Here is a 16750-nt window from a genome sequence, read left to right as displayed (position 1 = left end):
CAACAATAATAGAGAAATAACGAGTACAAGTATAGAATAGTACAACGGTTAAATGGCCATTTAAAGGCGTACACATGTCATTCCTGGTAAAAATTGTTCTCATAATTTTTCATACAATTTCTCATCTTATTATTTTTTTTAATGTTGTTATGTCATTAAATCAGATTTAACCGTCATGCAATAAGTACTGAAGGCAGCAGCATCGAATAAAAAATTAGTCTCGCTATGTAAATAACTTTTACAGAATTTTTTTGATGGTTTATTTAAAAATATATCATGCTTCGATTTTGATAAAACTTAATACAATCTGAACGGGACGATCGACCAAATTAATTCGCACATGTAAAAGTACAGTATTTTATTAACATGATAGAAAAATGTCATTATCTGCTGTTTTATTGCAGTAATTTTCTATACATTCCTTGGTAGAAAATTAATTTCGAATTATCGTACCAGTCTCTCTTACATTATTTATACGCTAAACGGTTTCGTCTATATTTTGCGGCTTAAAAGGCGAACAAACTATAATATTTTTCTTTCTTAAACTTTAAATGGGCAATACAAAGCGCTTTTTATTAAGTGAGGAATTGGCGTAGTGTCTAAGGCGACGGACGATTATCAAAAAGATGTCTTCAGTTCAAGTTCGAATCTCACTAGAGAAAATATTAAAAATTATGAAAAAATAATGTAGAAAAATTTTTTTTGTCATAGTATTTTATGAGTATTTATGAGAAAGCGCTTATTCTATGAGTAATTATGAAAAATTATGAAAAAATTTAATTGAAGAACTTACGAAACGACAGGATCTGCGCGCAATCTGCAGCCAATCTGCCGTCATAGTCTGTCGACAGGCTCTGCGCTCAATCTGCCGCCAGTCCGTCATCAGAGTCTGTTCGCAGATCCTGTCAACAGTCTGGCGCCAGATTGGGGACGCAGATGTCTATGGATCTGTCGACAGATCCTGCTCGGATTCGACAGATCCTGTCGACAGTCTGACGTCAGTCTGCGCGCAGATTGCTTACAGGGTAGGATATGTCTCAGTTTTTATATTGTGCTAACTGGGTATCTTCAATTAAATGGAAGATATTTTTAATTCTTCTTATAAATTGTGATACTAGTCATATTTTGTCAATTCAAAATTTTGTTGATGAATCTTTAATAATCTTTTAATAATAATGATGATCTTGGAATAAATGATTACATATACAAACCTTATACTTATATATCTACTTTTTTAAGTAAATCTATGTAGGCTTCGGCGACCAAATCATCATTTGTTATGGATAATGCTTGCATCAGATCATTAGCGATTTTTTGTCCAGTTTCTATATCTTGATCTTCTTGCAAGACTACCTAAATCAGCATAAAATTATTAAAGTTAGAAAGTTCTGTCAAAAGGCTTGGTAATATGAAGAAAAGGAATGGCAAACCTCAAGTTCTATAAAATTGCCCAAACCATCAACTTGGTCGACATGTATTCGAGTTTGTCCAACAATAAATAACCGCCTAATCTTCTTAACAACTCCTACTACACCCATGGATTCCGATAAAATATTCATAAGTAATTCAGAAACATCTGAGTTTAGTGCTATTTTATTATAATTACATAATTTAGGGCCTAATACATTAGGTCGTTTGTAAAAAATGTACTCTGCAGCGTTATCCTACATAAAGAAAAACGTATTATATAAATTATATATTACAATGTATGTGTGTGTATAAAATAATATAAAAACTTAACATAAAATATAATATTAAAGTCTTTTATACAAAAAAAATATTATCCAGTAAACACAATAATATAACCCCAGATAACACAGAGATCCCTTATAGAAATATCATACTAAGAATCATTGATAATTACTTATTATCCAGTATTTTTAAGACTGAAAATAAGTAATTATCAATGATTCTTAGTATGATATTTCTATAAGGGATGGACAGAAGTTCCTAGAGAATTCGTTTTAAAGAATAGATATAGAACTAGAAAAATGAATACATGAAAAATTCTTGAAGAATTAACCACAATAAGTTCGTCTTGAAATATTCCTTAGAACTTTATTATAGCGAATACTTTGCAACTTAATTCCAAGTGTTCCTAGAACACTTTGAGAATTCGTGAGGAATTAGGGATAATGGCTCCCGCCCACAGGACGCGGCAACACTAACCGCGCGGCGGAAGTTCGTGCGATAGCCAATCAATATGCTGCTTTCCGTAATAACCTGGTAGCTCTCACGGAAAAACAACATATTGATTGACTGTTGCGCGAACTTCCGCCGCGCGGCAAGCATTGACGCGTCCTGTGAGCAGGAGCCATAATGCAGAGAACGAGACATAAGCGTCGTAATCGTAGATGTAAAGTCCCAGTAAGCAAGAAACATAAAATCAACTTTCTAAAACGTTGATATTATGTATATTTGTATTATGATTATGTGTATTATGATATTGGTAATATTTCTTCATAATATTCTACAAACGTTTCTAAAACGTTGCTTAATAATATTATATTTCAAACATTAAAGAAATGTTTTAAAAACATTTTAAAACATTTTTTTGAATGTCGTTGCGAAATAAGCAAGAAATATTAAATTAATGTTTTTAAAACGTTGATATTATGTACAGGATGTTGCACTTATATACAGATCAGTACGACGAGTTGCCTCGTCGGCAGGCGCGCTTTCTTTGGCTGATATTTCACGTGTCGTACGACAAGTTTCTTGGATACGTTCATTGGTTGACGAACAGAGAACCTAGAAATACTCTATTCGCCAACCAATAAACATATCCGAAAAGCTTGTCGTACGACACGTGAAATAGCATCCTTTCCCCAGCGAGAAAGGTTACGTTGATTCGACGTCTATCAAACGTCTATATGAAACGTCTATCTACCATCTACGTCTATCTACCATCTACGTTTATCTACCATCTACGTCTAATCTAGATTAAGATTTATATCAACCTAAAAACAGTCCACATTTAGACCGTCTAATAGACCGTCATTTCGACGTCTTATCGATGTCTTTCAGACGCTTTAGATGTCTAATAGGTATCGATGCGATGTTTATTTAACTATGCTATTTTTCCCTGGGTAAAAGTCAAGTGAGAAATTAATCGATGTCAAAAAGACGTCGAATCGACGTCGAAATTGTCAAATAGATTCGACGTCGAACGATAAGTCATTTCTCACTGGGTTATTTCATAAAAAAAACTAATTCCTAATTTTCTTCGTATCTTATAACTGCTAGAAACCGAAGATTGTCAAACACACGCTAAAATCCTCCCTCAATAATTTCGAATCCGAAGCGATCATCCATACATCTTGACTGCGTTGCTTAACCCTGACGATTGAGCGGCATGCGGTAATTCCAATAACTCCAACGACGTTCTTACAATTTATGCTTATAAAATATATATTTACAGTGTTCACAGTATTATAACGTACCTAGCAAATACATGCGTTGATTCGCCTATCTATTTTATTTAATATCTTTAAAGTTTATGTAGTTATTTGCAAAATGACTTTGACCATTCCTTCCAGTTTAGTGTTTTTCGAGTAATCTGACATTCCTATCTTTGTAATACTATAACTGAAACGGAAATCTAAAAAGAAACTGACGTCTCCACTTAGAATAAATTTTTTTATGCAAAATGCGCGCGATCCCAGTGAGAAATGACTTATCGATCGACGTCGAAAAGACGTCGAATCGACGTCTATTTGACGATTTCGACGTCTTTTCGAGGTCGATCAATAAGTCATTTCTCACTGGGTTAGCGATTACGAGCTAAAATTTACAAGACAGTAGAGCAACTCATTACTTTTATATAAAAGAAAAAAATTTTTACGTCTTAATAAAAAAAAACGGCCTAAAATGTATTAATGAATAAATTTATTATTCATTATTAATTTTATTAATAAGTAAATTAGTATAAAAAATATAATTTATTTATTAGTAAAATATTAAGAAATTTATAGAAAAAAAAAAGAATATTATAGTAAGTTTATTGTGATATATCATATTAAGGAGTATGTCCAGTGTAGCGGGTCTTAAAATATCAGTAAATAAATATCCTGTGCATCTCAAATCAAATCTCTAATAAAAATGAAAACATTTTTATGCGTAAAGCGAAAGATATATATTAGACATCGATTCAATATTGAATATTCGGGGTGTATATCAGTTGGACACGGGGCAATTGGACACAGTCCAATCACAAGTCGCTGTTCCAAGGGACATACAAATGTCTCTAGTCACGGTGCTGTAATTGGCTGTGTCCAAATGCACCGTGTCCAAGTGCACCGCTCCCGAATAGACGTCTAGAGATTGTAAATAATCGACAAAATAAAATTTCGAAATTTTATCAAAATCTCTTTTAATGGTCAATATTTTATGAATGGATTCTAAAACATTAAAATTTACTCAAAATAGAAGACGTCTAAATTGCCATTTTTCTACAGGGTGCGACGCCAAAATCCGGACAAAATTTGAAATTCTTGCCGTTCTATACCACTAGTAGATGTCGCAGTTAGCGTTCAAATAGCTTGACGCATGTACTAAACCATCATAACCTCGAAACAGTCGCAATGTTGAAACCAAGTACGGAGTATAACCGAAGAGCCGCGATTATCGAAAGTATGGGAGCGGTGCACTTGGACACGGTGCATTTGGACACAGCCAATCACAGCACCGTGTGATTAGAGACATTTGTAGGGTCCCTTGGAACAGCGACTTGTGATTGGACTGTGTCCAATTGCCCCGTGTCCAACTGATATACACCCCGAAAGTGTTCGCGCTGGGCGCTCGGCGACAGAAATTATTCGGTTCTTCGGGTACCAGAGATCGACTGTGTATGATGTCATCACAAAGTACAATGAGTCGAAGAAGTCCAACGAAGGTTTTGCAACACCGGTAAGGAAAACCTACTCGAAGGAGTGCGTTGTCAGGACGCCCGACATCATTCAACGGGCTCAGGAGCTGATTTTTGAGGATCCAGGGCAATCGATCCGAAAATTGTCGTCGGTTGTTGGTGTGAGCGAGAAAACTATGCGTCGAATCGTCGAGGAGGACCTCCGCTACAAGTCTTACACAATTAAAGTGAGACAGATGCTTTCCGAAGCCGCCAGGACAAAGCGAGTTGAACGCTGCAACCTGCTTTTGTGTTCCTTAACAGCCCAGATTTGAATCCTTTGGATTTTTATGTATGGAGCGTAGTTGAAAAGGTCACGAACAAATCCAGACATCCAAACTTCGCATCATTGAGAGCCGCTATTGAAGCGACATTCACCGATATGGATCGTGACACATTAAAGCGCGCCTGCGCACACTTCAGACCGAGAATGGAGGCGGTCATTTAAGCAAGCGGGGGATATATTGATGTAAATGTGTTCTTTATGGCCTTACAATGTGGTTAAAAAAATTTTGTAAACCTTTTCGTTTTTGCAATAAAAAATATGTTTGGAAAAAATATATAATTTGTCCGGATTTTGGCGCCGCACCCTGTAGATGTACATTTAGACTAGACGTAACTTAGATCTCTCCGACGTCAGTTAGATGTCGAATCGACGTCTGCGTTCTCGCTGGGTTTTTATGAAGTTTACTGCGTTCAATTGCATGATAATTTCACCAAGGTCTACTATGACACGGTACGCGCGCCTGCCGACGGGGCAACCTGTTGTGCTGATCTGTATGTAAGTGCAACAGCCTTATATCTTTGTAATGTTTCTTCATAATGATGCAAAAATGTTTTTAAAATGTTGCTTAATAATATGACTTTTCAAGTATTTGAGAAATGTTTTAAAAACATTACAAAACATATTTTTGGAATGTTGTTGACAAATAAACAAGAAACATTAAATTAACATGTTTAAAATGATGATATTATATATATTTTTGCAACATTTTTTTATAATGTTATAAAAGTTTTTAAAATGTTGCTTAATAATATTCCTCACAGCATCGAACATTGCAATAAGATTATAGATAACCTAGTAAACATGCATGTCTAAAAGATGTCGAAAAGATATCTAAAAGATATCTTATTCAACATTTTGTTGCATAAGACGTCTTTTAGATATCTTTTCGACATCTTTTAGACATGCATGTTTACTGGGAAGTTACAAGCTCACATATTTTAATGAGCATGTTACTGCAATATTACCCTCTTGCAAGATAACCTTACATTATAATATTGCCGTAAAGTTAATATAATCTTGAATATTTCAGCAAACTTATGTATAATTATTTCACTTTTGTATTCTGAAAATATTACACAATAGGAACATAGTTTATTAATAATCACTTAATTGTCAATACAAATTTTGTTCATATATAGAATTTTTTTGTTACGAAAATAAATATAACTAAATTAAATTAAAATATTATTTATAAAATTAACCCCAGGTAGTATTCATTACACGCTTCAAATACTTTGAAAAATCGTAAAGACCAATACTCATCTTTCAGTCAATACTCTAAAGCATTTGTAATGTCAATACCTAGATAAACATATTTTAAATAAATATTTTATGCATATATCTCTGACTTCCTTTTTATTATATGAAATATTTGAACTAAATAGTTTATTTTTATAGTTGTACTAAATAATATTATAAGAACATTATAATTACTGCTTCGGCTATCCAGTAAGCAAATTGAGAGCAGATTGCGCGCAAATCGGCAACAAATATGATAAAAAATTTACACCAAAACCATAGCCATTTAGCTACAGTTTGGCGACAGAGCTTGTTGTCGGGCAATTGCTGCAAATTTGTAGCAAAAACCGCGCAGAGCCTGCAGCGCAACAAGGTCTGCGCGGTTTCTGCCGCCAATCTGCCGTCAGATTACTACAAACTCTATACGATTTTTGCTGCAAATCTGCAGCAATTACCCGACAACAGGCTCTGTAGCATATCTGGCGACAGTTTGGCAGCAAGATTTGATATAACAAATCTTGCATCAAATTTGTTATCTATTTGCCATCAAAAATTGGTAGCAAGTTCTGCTCGAAATCTGTTTGCTATCTGGATATGGGGATAATAAAAAACACTTAATACAAATTGAAGAAATAGCATAGTAGCCAAGGTGAATCTGGAGGTTGTCTTGAGGTCTTGAGTTCGCGTCCGACCAGTACTGAGTAAATTTTAAGTGTGAAAATAGTGAGAAATCAAATAAAAGTGCTAAATTTCATTTAAAATCAACATAAAGACTAGTTGCAATTGTTTCTGCAAGATATATTTTTTATTAAAAATATTGAGAGGTTCTAGGTATATTATATTAACCTTAATGTAACGTTCCGTACAAGGAACGTTTCTGTAATGTTAAGGAGGGAAGTACAAGTAAATTGTTAAAAACGAGCCGTTTTTTGCGATTTTTTTTTGAGAGAATGAAATAAGCAATCTTCGTGAAACTTGGCATATATTTAAAACTATCATCGAAGATGTCACACAAATTTTTTCGTAAAAAAATATTCCAAAATGGCGGATTTATAAGACACGGATGACAGCGCCTCGAAGACGGAGTGTCCAGTTGGCGGGCACGATGGAGCTCGTAATTTTTATCTAAAATCAAAAATCCAAACGATTTGTTAATTTTATAAGTTTATCTTCTGTGTGAACCTCAAAAACCCGGAAGAAATCGCGAAAAAAAATTTTTATACAGTTTTAAACGAAAAAGTGTGAATTTACGTAAACAATTTTTGTTTTCAACTTGCTGTAAAAAATAGTAAAAATGACTTTTTTTACCAACAAATAGGTTCACTTAGAAGAGAATGTAATACTAAAGAAAATGCGCTTTGTCTAGTTTCGATAGATTATATACTTTTTTTTTAATCCTGCCCGCCAATTTGAAAAAAGCGCAAAAATGAAAACTCGAGAAAAAGCAGTTTAAAGTTTTCGATGTGAATACTATGAGTTATTGGCTACTTACAGCAATTATCGACTAATCGGCTATTCCTGCACCATACATAAGTCCTTCCTCTTCTTCGTACAACTCGTTCGCATGCATTTTCTCCATTCTGCGTGCTGTTCTGGCCTCCTTGCTGTTGAGCGAGTGCCGTTTATCTTGCCTTGCGATTCGACGGTTATCGACATTGTCTGCGAACATTTTGCATTGCTGGCCAATCTTCAAACCCAGCAATTGCATAATCATTAAGACGGATGAATAGCCTTCATTAAACATTCCAGCAGCGATGTAGGCCGACAATTCCACGATTTTCTTCCCCGAGTGAAGATGTTTCGGATTCAAGCGCCACATAGTCGTATTGAACGACTCGTTTGAATTTTGTGTATGTCCGCCTAAACAACGCGTTAAAAGATCTTCAGTGGAAAGTTTTTCGTAGATTGGCCGGATGTGCTTTTCAATCTTGTTGTCAATAACTCGAGCTTCATGCTGATACGTTGACAATTCATTTCTTGCTTCAGCTTGACGCCATTTGCACCAACTGTCGGCGCCTGGTGGACAATTATCGTGCCTTGGAGATTCGTCGCTTGAACAGTAATGATCCAAGGTTGCAAAAATAGCCTTTCTCATGTCTGTCACTGAATTAACATTTCGTCGTATAGCCAAGCCGTAAAAAATTGTCAATTTCTTTATAAGAACTTCCGTCAGTCGATTTTTGCCGCTGAGCTTCTCTTTCTTTTTTATATTTCGGAGCTGCGAACCCATTCTTTTTTCAACATGTCCTACGCACTCGTTTTTTGTAACTGGGCAATCGTCGCCATACGGATTTATTTTCTGAATACCCGCGAACGTTTTCGAGTCTCCATCGCCAATGTAATTGACGTACTTTACGCCGTGCTTTTCTTCAGATCGTACAAACATTTCAGTAATTGAATCAACTTCCATCTTTCCGGCCGAACCTTCGTGATTAGATGAACAATGATCTTTATGATTTTCATACCACTCCAAGAATTCGTCGTCGTCATATTTCTGTTTATTTATAGCACACGCGTGACAGTATCCGCTTTTTACGATGATCAATTACTTTACCAGTATAGTATCCGATGAGCGTTGTCAGTCCGAAAAGTGAAGTAAAACCTCGTTTCTTCCACGAGCCATCGCCGGACACTTTTAAATGAGTTTCGTTTCTTCCTTTTTCTTCATTCTTCTTCCGCTCTTCTTCGACAGATTTCTTCGTTATTTCTTGAAACATAGTTGCCGATGCCGTGTGCAAATGTTGCACTATATTATTGTACGCTGATGCTGTAAGTCCTTGGCACATATCCATAAGTCCACAAAATATGTTGAGGCCTTCGTGTCCAATGCCAAGAAGCCTCATAACGAACACAATTCGTCTGTTTACTTCGTACGAATTTTTTATAAACGGACCCGATTGTATTTCTCTATGACCGCACGCACACGTCACTACAATGTTAAAGCCTAAGCCTCGGTGTCCACTCTCTTCAAAAGTCACTTTTTGTTTGCAGGATTTGCAACATAATATATCGGAAAGCGCACCAAAAACCGTTAAGAATTCGATTATTCGATAAAAGTGCAGCGGGCTAAGAATGACATCTTCGATACTCCTATCCGCCAATTTTCTATTGCTAGCACTTGTATTCGAATCTTGGCCATCTTCTGTATCAAATAAATACTGATTTCCGTGAAATGTTCGTTTCCTCGGCCGCGCAGTTCGTTCTGATTCAGATTTTGTGCGTTTCGGGTAACTCGCCATGATGCTTACGACATTCACGCGCCGAAAATCGGAGCAGAACTGACCGTTGTCGTTTGCAGCTGTAAAAAGTACAGAATCACGTGATATACACGTGATACACACATTTACACTTCTGTACATGAACTACGAACTCCGAAATGTGACACGCACCGAGGAATTTCCGAACAAAGGGCCAATAGGTGGGGCGAGAAACCGCCGCTGGCCGGCCGCCGTTTACCTGCTCGACGCTTGCTCGACGCTTGCTTAGTTTCGGCTTTATATCTTTAAAACTAACTCGAATTGGCTTCTATAACTTTCTGGGGATATTCCTGGATAGTTTATTTATCGATTTAAGCAAACTTGAAAAAAAATTTTTTTTTTCGATTTTACATGTACTTCCCCCCTTAATGGAATATGGATGATTGGAATATAGACAAACATTTTCATGTTATTAGAAAGTTAATGGCAGGTTTATTAACTTCCGTGTAATGTTAGCATCTTACAATTTAAGGTTCCCTTACAAAAATATCACACTGAAAATCATTGATTAATTACTTATTTTCAGTATTAAAAGTACAGTATTTAGTAACATGCTGTGATTCAAGTACAGTCTAAATGCACGTCTAGAAAAATGGCAATTTAGACATCTTCTATTTTGAGTAAATTCTAAAGAAGTTTTAGAATCCATTCATAATATATTGACCATTAAAAGAGAGTTTTCGATAAAATTTCGGAATTTTATTTTGTCGATTATTTACAATCTCTCTAGACGTTTATTCGATATTGAATCGACATCTAATATCCCAGTGAGAAATGACTTATCGATCGACGTCGAAAAGACGTCGAATCGACATCGAAATGACGGTCTATTAGACATCGATAAGATGACGAAATAACAGTCTATTAGACATCTAAGTGTGGACCGTTTTTAGGTCGATATAGATCTTAATCTAGATTAGAAGTTGATGGTAGATAGACGTTTCATATAGACGTCTAGTAGACGTCGAATCCACGTAACCTTTCTCGCTATGTATGAGACATGAGAAAATTGGGTGTATATCAGTTGGACACGGGGCAATTGGACACAGTCCAATCACAAGTCGCTGTTCCAAGGGACCCTACAAATGTCTCTAATCACACGGTGCTGTGATTGGCTGTGTCCAAATGCACCGTGTCCAAGTGCACCGCTCCCGAGAAAATTATGAATATATAAATACTAGGTGCGCAACTAAGTTTCCGGGTTTCACACTTGGATAGCGCTAACGACACATGTAGTCGACATACATATCTAAAGTTGTGTTTCTTTTATAGCTTGGACATCTGTCAACAATAACCAGTCATAATACCAACATATATCGCAACGCAAAAATATTTTTTCTAACAATGAAGATGTCGAGTTTTGTGCCAAATAAACAGCATTTGCGGAAAGCTTTGCTTTTCTGCTTTAACTTGAAAAAAATGCAGCTGAAGCACGTCGTTTGCTTGAGGAGGCCTACGGCGAACATGCACCATCAAAAACTACCTGTGAAGATTGGTTTAAATGCTTCAGAAGTGGCGATTTCGACACTAAGGACAAGGAGCGCTCCGGAAGACCAAAAACAATTGAGGACGCCGATCTGCAAGCGTTATTGGATGAAGATGATACGCAGACACAAGATCAACTTGCGGAGGCATTAAACGTGACTCGCCAAGGTATTTCCAAACGTTTACATGCCATGGGAAAAATTCAAAAAGAAGGAAAATGGGTGCCACATGAGTTGACTGAGAGGCAGATGGAAAATCGAAGAGCCACTTCCGAAATTTTGCTTTTGCGGCATGAAAGAGAGTTTCCTGCATCGAATTGTTACTGGCGATGAGAAGTAGATATATTTCGAGAATCCCAAATGCAAAAAATCGTGGCTTTCACCTGGCGAAGCATCAACATCGATGGCATGGCCAAATCGCTTCGGAAAGAAGACAATGCTCTTGCGTGGACCAGAAAGGAATCGTGTACTATGAGCTGCTGAAACCAGGCGAAACTATCAATGGGCATAGCTACCGACAACAACTGATCAATTTGAACCATGCGTTGCTCGAAAAACGGCCAGAATTGGACACGAGACACGAACGAGTGATATTGCAGCACGACAACGATCCGTGCCATCGCACTTCCATCGTCCAGGACACCATCAAAACGCTAAAATGGGATCTGTTACTGCACCCGCCGTATTCACCAGACCTGGCCCCTTCCGATTATCACTTGTTCCGGTCGATGGCACATGGCACATGGCTTGGCTGAGCTACACTTGGCCAATTTCGAAGAAGTGCAAAATTGGTTGGATGAATGGTTTCGGTCCAAAGACGCGTCGTTTTATCGTCGCGGTATTTATGTATTGCTAGAGAAGTGGCAAAAATGTGTAGCTAGCGAGGGACGATACTTTGAACAAACCATTTTTTGTATTTTTCTTGAAATTTTCCATTTTTCATTGATTAAAAAAACCCGGAAACTTAGTTGCGCACCTAGTATATTTTTTAAAATATTGAGTGTTTCCGATAATACCTTTCCGAGTCATTTCCCTAGAGCAGAAATAAGTCACAGACATCACCATCTACTACTATTATGTGATTCATGACAACTCAAAGCTATCTAATGCGGGTGTATATCAGTTGGACACGGGGCAATTGGACACAGTCCAATCACAAGTCGCTGTTCCAAGGGACCCTACAAATGTCTCTAATCACACGGTGCTGTGATTGGCTGTGTCCAAATGCACCGTGTCCAAGTGCACCGCTCCCTCGACGGACTACCACTTTGGAAATCAATGCCAGATCAGTTGTGGCCAATTTTAGCATCTGTAAGACCGTATGAAAATGTTTGCACTGTTGGAATTTATTGTGGAAAAGAAAAACCCGCATGCGCAAATAATTTTTTTGAAGATTTAGTAAAAGAAGTTAAAATATTATGTTCAGACGGAATTATATTTAATAATCGACATTTCCCTTGTTACATACTTCAACTGATATGTGATACACCAGCAAAGTCGTTTGCATTAAGTGTAATATCACATACGGGTTACAGAAGTTGCACAAAATGCACAGTTCAAGGAGATTACGTCGAAAACCGAATTTGTTTTCCGCGCTTTGGCGCACCGTGAAGAACAGATGAGGATTTTAAAAATAAAATTGATGAATCATATCATAAAAGCGACATTATATGCAATTTATTGGAAATACCAAATTTTGGTCCAGTTACGAATGTACCCGAAGATTACATGCCTGTAGTTTGTTTGGGAGTCGCTCGTAGATCGTTAAACTTGTGGTTATCTGGTGATTTAAAGTATCGTCTTCGACCTCTCATATAGCAACAAATATCAGCACGCTTAGAAAACGAGTTGTTACCATGCCTTCCAATTGAATTTGGACGAAAACCAAAATCAGTAAGATATGCTAGAATGTGGAAAGCTACGGAATATCGCCAATTCTTGTTCTACACGGGCCCCATAGCTTTAAAATCAAAATTGCGACCTGATCTGTATAATCATTTTGTATCCTTCTATTCTCACGTGGCCGTAAGAATAATGTGCTGCAAAAAATTACACTCCTTTTTACCATATGCACAACAGCTGCTAGAACATTATGTTTCTTCTTTCGCAAAATTATACGGACGTCACAATGTCTCGCATAATGTCCACGGGCTTATACATCTTGTCGAGGATGTCGAAAATTTTTGTCCTTTAGATGGTTTTAGCGCATATAAATTTAAAAATTATATGCAAACATTTAAAAGACTTATAAGAAAACCAAATCGTTCTTACAGCAAATTATACGACGAATTACTGAAATGGAAAATAACACAATTGTTATTAAGACTTCGGTGGAAACTGAATTCAAAATTTATCACAAATCAAAGCTTAATGTTGGGCCTCTTATTGCACGTTGTAGTGACCCTCAATACAAATGTATAAGAAATGGAAATGTGATGCTAAAGGCAGGAAACAATGCAAATTCCTGCTGTGGTTTAAGTTGTGGGAAAATCGTCCTTAGAAAACATAGCATATTGTTTGCAGGAAAAAAGTTTTGTAATTATAGGACGAGAATTTCTTCATCGAGATGACGTCTATAAACAACCTTGCAATTCTTCATTAATTGGAATATATACAGTACATACGCTGTCAGAGTTACAAATATGGCCTTTACAAAAAGTTGTCATGAAATATGTCAAAGTTACACTCGCAGAAAACAATTTTGCTGTATTTTCTTTATTGCATACTGATACTATAAATGTCATTTGAATGTAGATCTGCAAGAATAATGTCATCGTCGGAGCACAATTATTATGCTCGAGTTTTCCGATAGATTGCAAGTAATACCAAGCAATTGGTTAAATGAGGATATGTCAATGGCTCGATGGCCCACTTTGACAAATGTATAACGTTATGATAAGGCTATTCGGAACATGGAACCACCTGAGGAATCATGGACAAACATTCCAGTTATAAAAGTGATAGCCAAGGACTGTAAGTATAAATTCTTTATATTTATAATTTGTATAATTAGTAATAATTTATGCAATATATTGCACATTCTTCTTCTTTAACACAAATTTTTTATTGTTAAAATAATATTCATATTTTTCTATAACATTGATTTTCGGATGATGAGTGCATATCTGCAATAGAATGACGTTTCACAAACTATAATGTAAAATACCAATTTCTGAAATTGCGGAAGCTTTTAATATTTAATATAAATATATATTTTTTATGTATTGAAATATTTGTATAATTCTTATTTATAGCATCGTATGAGGAAGCTAAGGTCAAGCTGAAAGATGCAGAAATATTAACGAATTTTGAAGAGGATTCAGACATAAGAGAGGACAAGTTAAAGCGATCTAGAAAAAAGAGAGCACGAATAAGCACTAGCAGCTGTAACGAGGAGGAATTCGATGGAAAAGAAGTTCAATTAGATCCTTTTCCCCATCCTCCTCAAACCATCAATTCAAAGAATAATAGTTTCATTAACAGTTACAAGGCAAAGAAAGAAAATGGTAATAATTTAAAGTAAAAAATTTAAAGTAAAAAAATTTAAAGTAAAAAATAAATTTGTCAGATTTATACAGAAATGTCATAAATATTAATCGCAGATTATTTATTAATTTTATTTAAAGTTACTAAATTGCGCGACAAAATTCCTCAACCAGAAATTATATTGTACAATTTTGTAGTATTATAAAAACATAAAATATAAATGCCTTTTATTTATTACTTGTAAAGATTCCATTATTCCTTCAAAAATGACAATATATTTCATTTTAATTTCCAGCTGTTTTGAAAAAAAATGGTAACCAGTGCTTGGCCGTAAATGATGCAACGCAGATAACAAACGATATTCCAGTCTTTAGTAAATCTCTTTGTACCTCACAAAGCATGCCAGCGAAAAGAAGTACAGAGAATTATTTATATTTTATATTCTTAAAACAAACTTTTCTTTATTGGTTCTACAATATACAGGGTGTCCCGAAGTCCCATGATGACCCTTGGTGAGAACGTAGAACGGATTGAGGTGAGCAAGAAAGTCCTGTGCCGTTTTGCGATATTCGCAATAGTTTTTGAGAAATTAATTATTTTGTCTCAACAAATCAGCGTACAGAAAGCGGCAGCGGAAAGAAAGATGCCTTCGGCCGACGTGCGACCGTGACACTCGCGAATCGTATCTCGCCGCATCCCTCCGCCCATAGCTACGAGACATAGCGAGTCTATGTCTCGTAGCTATGGGCGGAGGGATGCGGCGAGATACGATTCGCGAGTGTCACGGTCGCACGTCGGCCGAAGGCATCTTTCTTTCCGCTGCCGCTTTCTGTACGCTGATTTGTTGAGACAAAATAATTAATTTCTCAAAAACTATTGCGAATATCGCAAAACGGCACAGGACTTTCTTGCTCACCTCAATCCGTTCTACGTTCTCACCAAGGGTCATCATGGGACTTCGGGACACCCTGTATATTGAAATACGTTTTTTTTTGTTTTGCTTCCTTATATTGGGAGTGTGAATAAGTTCTCGCCGTTTTTTGTGAAAATAAATCCTTTATTAAAAAAAATATAATAAAAAAACAAAATATAATAAAGAAATATAATAAAAAAACAAAATATAATAAAAAAACAAGTCAATTAAAGTATTGCCCATCGCTGGAGACTACTTTTTCCCATCTTTCTGGCAGCATTTGAATTCCACATCGAAGAAAGAACACTTCTTTTGCGGCTATCCACGAATCGATCTATTTTTTCGTTTCTTCATACGAAGTGAAGTGCTGTTCAGCCAGGCCGTTAGTCATCGATCGAAATAAATAGTAATCAGAAGGCGCAATGTCTGGAGAGTACGGCGGGTGGGGTAGGACTTCTCATTTCAGCGTTTCCAGGTATGTTTTGACCGGTGACGCGACATGCGGCCGAGCGTTATCATGCAGCAAAATTACCTTATCGTGTCTTTGCGCATATTGCGGCCGTTTTTCTTTCAATGCTCGGCTCAGATGCATCAATTGTCGTCGATAGAGATCTCCTGTGATGATTTGGTTGGGTTGGAGCAGCTCGTAATACACTACCCCCAGCTGATCCCACCAAATGCAGAGCATGAGCTTGGGACCGTGGATATTCCGCTTTGGCGTTGATGCTACTGCTTCGTCGGGCTTAACCCACAAGTTTTTACGCTTGGGATTACTGTAGTATATCCACTTTTCATCACCAATCACAATACGATGTAAGAAACCTTTCCTTTTTTGTCGTTGAAGCAGCTGTTCACACGTGACAAGACGCTGTTCGACGTCTCTCGGCTTCAGTTCGTATGGCACCCAAGATTCTTCCTTTTGTATCATTCCTAATGCTGTCAGACGTTTTGAAACTGTTGTTCGATCAACTCCTAGTGATTTTGCAACATCGGATTGCGTCTGACATGGATCTTCAGCAAGTAATATTTCCAATTCTTCGTCTTGAAACTTTTTTGGTGCACCACTGCGTTCTCTATCTTGAACATCAAAATCACTATTTTTAAATCGGTTAAACCAATCTCTGCATGTTCTTTCCGACAGAGCATGATCACTATAGGTGATCTACAAGATCTACAAGA

The 16750-nt window shown here is 36.6% G+C and overlaps 3 protein-coding genes across 30 annotated transcripts in view; 1 reads left to right on the top strand and 2 right to left on the bottom strand.

Moving 5' to 3' along the window:
• Positions 1 to 16750, bottom strand: part of LOC116846697 — a 37146-nt gene that overhangs the window by 7474 nt on the left and 12922 nt on the right. For 24 of the 26 annotated variants that reach the window (XR_004378569.1, XR_004378576.1, XR_004378581.1 and 21 more), the window contains exons 2-3: positions 1431 to 1664; positions 1212 to 1353 (exon numbers count right to left, since the gene is read on the bottom strand). Coding sequence is in view for 3 of the 26 variants with exons in the window: in XM_032820884.1 (XP_032676775.1) it covers positions 1219 to 1353; positions 1431 to 1664 (369 nt within the window). In the remaining 23 variants the exon portion in view is untranslated. Of the gene's footprint in view, positions 1 to 589; positions 654 to 940; positions 1067 to 1211; positions 1354 to 1430; positions 1665 to 16750 lie in introns of those variants that run through there. The other 2 variants (XM_032820882.1, XM_032820883.1) reach the window with 2 other exon arrangements.
• On the bottom strand, positions 6274 to 10401 carry LOC116846694. 2 transcript variants are annotated; one of them, XM_032820879.1, is made up of 3 exons: positions 8986 to 10401; positions 7924 to 8855; positions 6274 to 7556 (listed from the first exon to the last, which is right to left on the bottom strand). In XM_032820879.1, the coding sequence occupies exons 1-2, from the start codon at positions 9788 to 9790 to the stop codon at positions 7936 to 7938; spliced, it is 1725 nt and encodes a 574-aa protein (XP_032676770.1). In that variant the 5' UTR covers positions 9791 to 10401; the 3' UTR covers positions 6274 to 7556; positions 7924 to 7935. The 2 variants fall into 2 exon arrangements, with proteins under 2 accessions (XP_032676770.1, XP_032676769.1); XM_032820878.1 differs by having other exon boundaries at positions 6274 to 8855.
• Positions 12304 to 16750, top strand: part of LOC116846695 — a 6875-nt gene continuing 2428 nt past the window's right edge. For both annotated transcript variants that reach the window (XR_004378562.1, XM_032820880.1), the window contains exons 1-3: positions 12304 to 14145; positions 14427 to 14678; positions 14954 to 15073. Coding sequence is in view for 1 of the 2 variants with exons in the window: in XM_032820880.1 (XP_032676771.1) it covers positions 14085 to 14145; positions 14427 to 14678; positions 14954 to 15073 (433 nt within the window). In the remaining variant the exon portion in view is untranslated. The remainder of the gene's footprint in view (positions 14146 to 14426; positions 14679 to 14953; positions 15074 to 16750) is intronic.

This window comes from Odontomachus brunneus, unplaced genomic scaffold (assembly GCF_010583005.1).
Source record: "Odontomachus brunneus isolate Ranch 3 - 2012 unplaced genomic scaffold, Obru_v1 Obru_scaffold_067, whole genome shotgun sequence".
In the NCBI taxonomy this organism is placed as follows: Eukaryota; Metazoa; Arthropoda; class Insecta; order Hymenoptera; family Formicidae; genus Odontomachus; species Odontomachus brunneus.
The sequence above is the reverse complement of the archived record's forward strand: the minus strand, read 5'-3'. Positions and strand labels throughout refer to the sequence as shown.

Coding starts and splice junctions, on each gene's coding strand:
- LOC116846694 (XM_032820878.1), bottom strand. CDS start 9,790: ATGTACAGAAGTGTAAATGTGTGTATCACGTGTATATCACGTGATTCT. Junction 8,856..8,985: donor GCTCATCGGATACTATACTG/GTAAAGTAATTG, acceptor CTAATCACGAAG/GTTCGGCCGGAAAGATGGAA.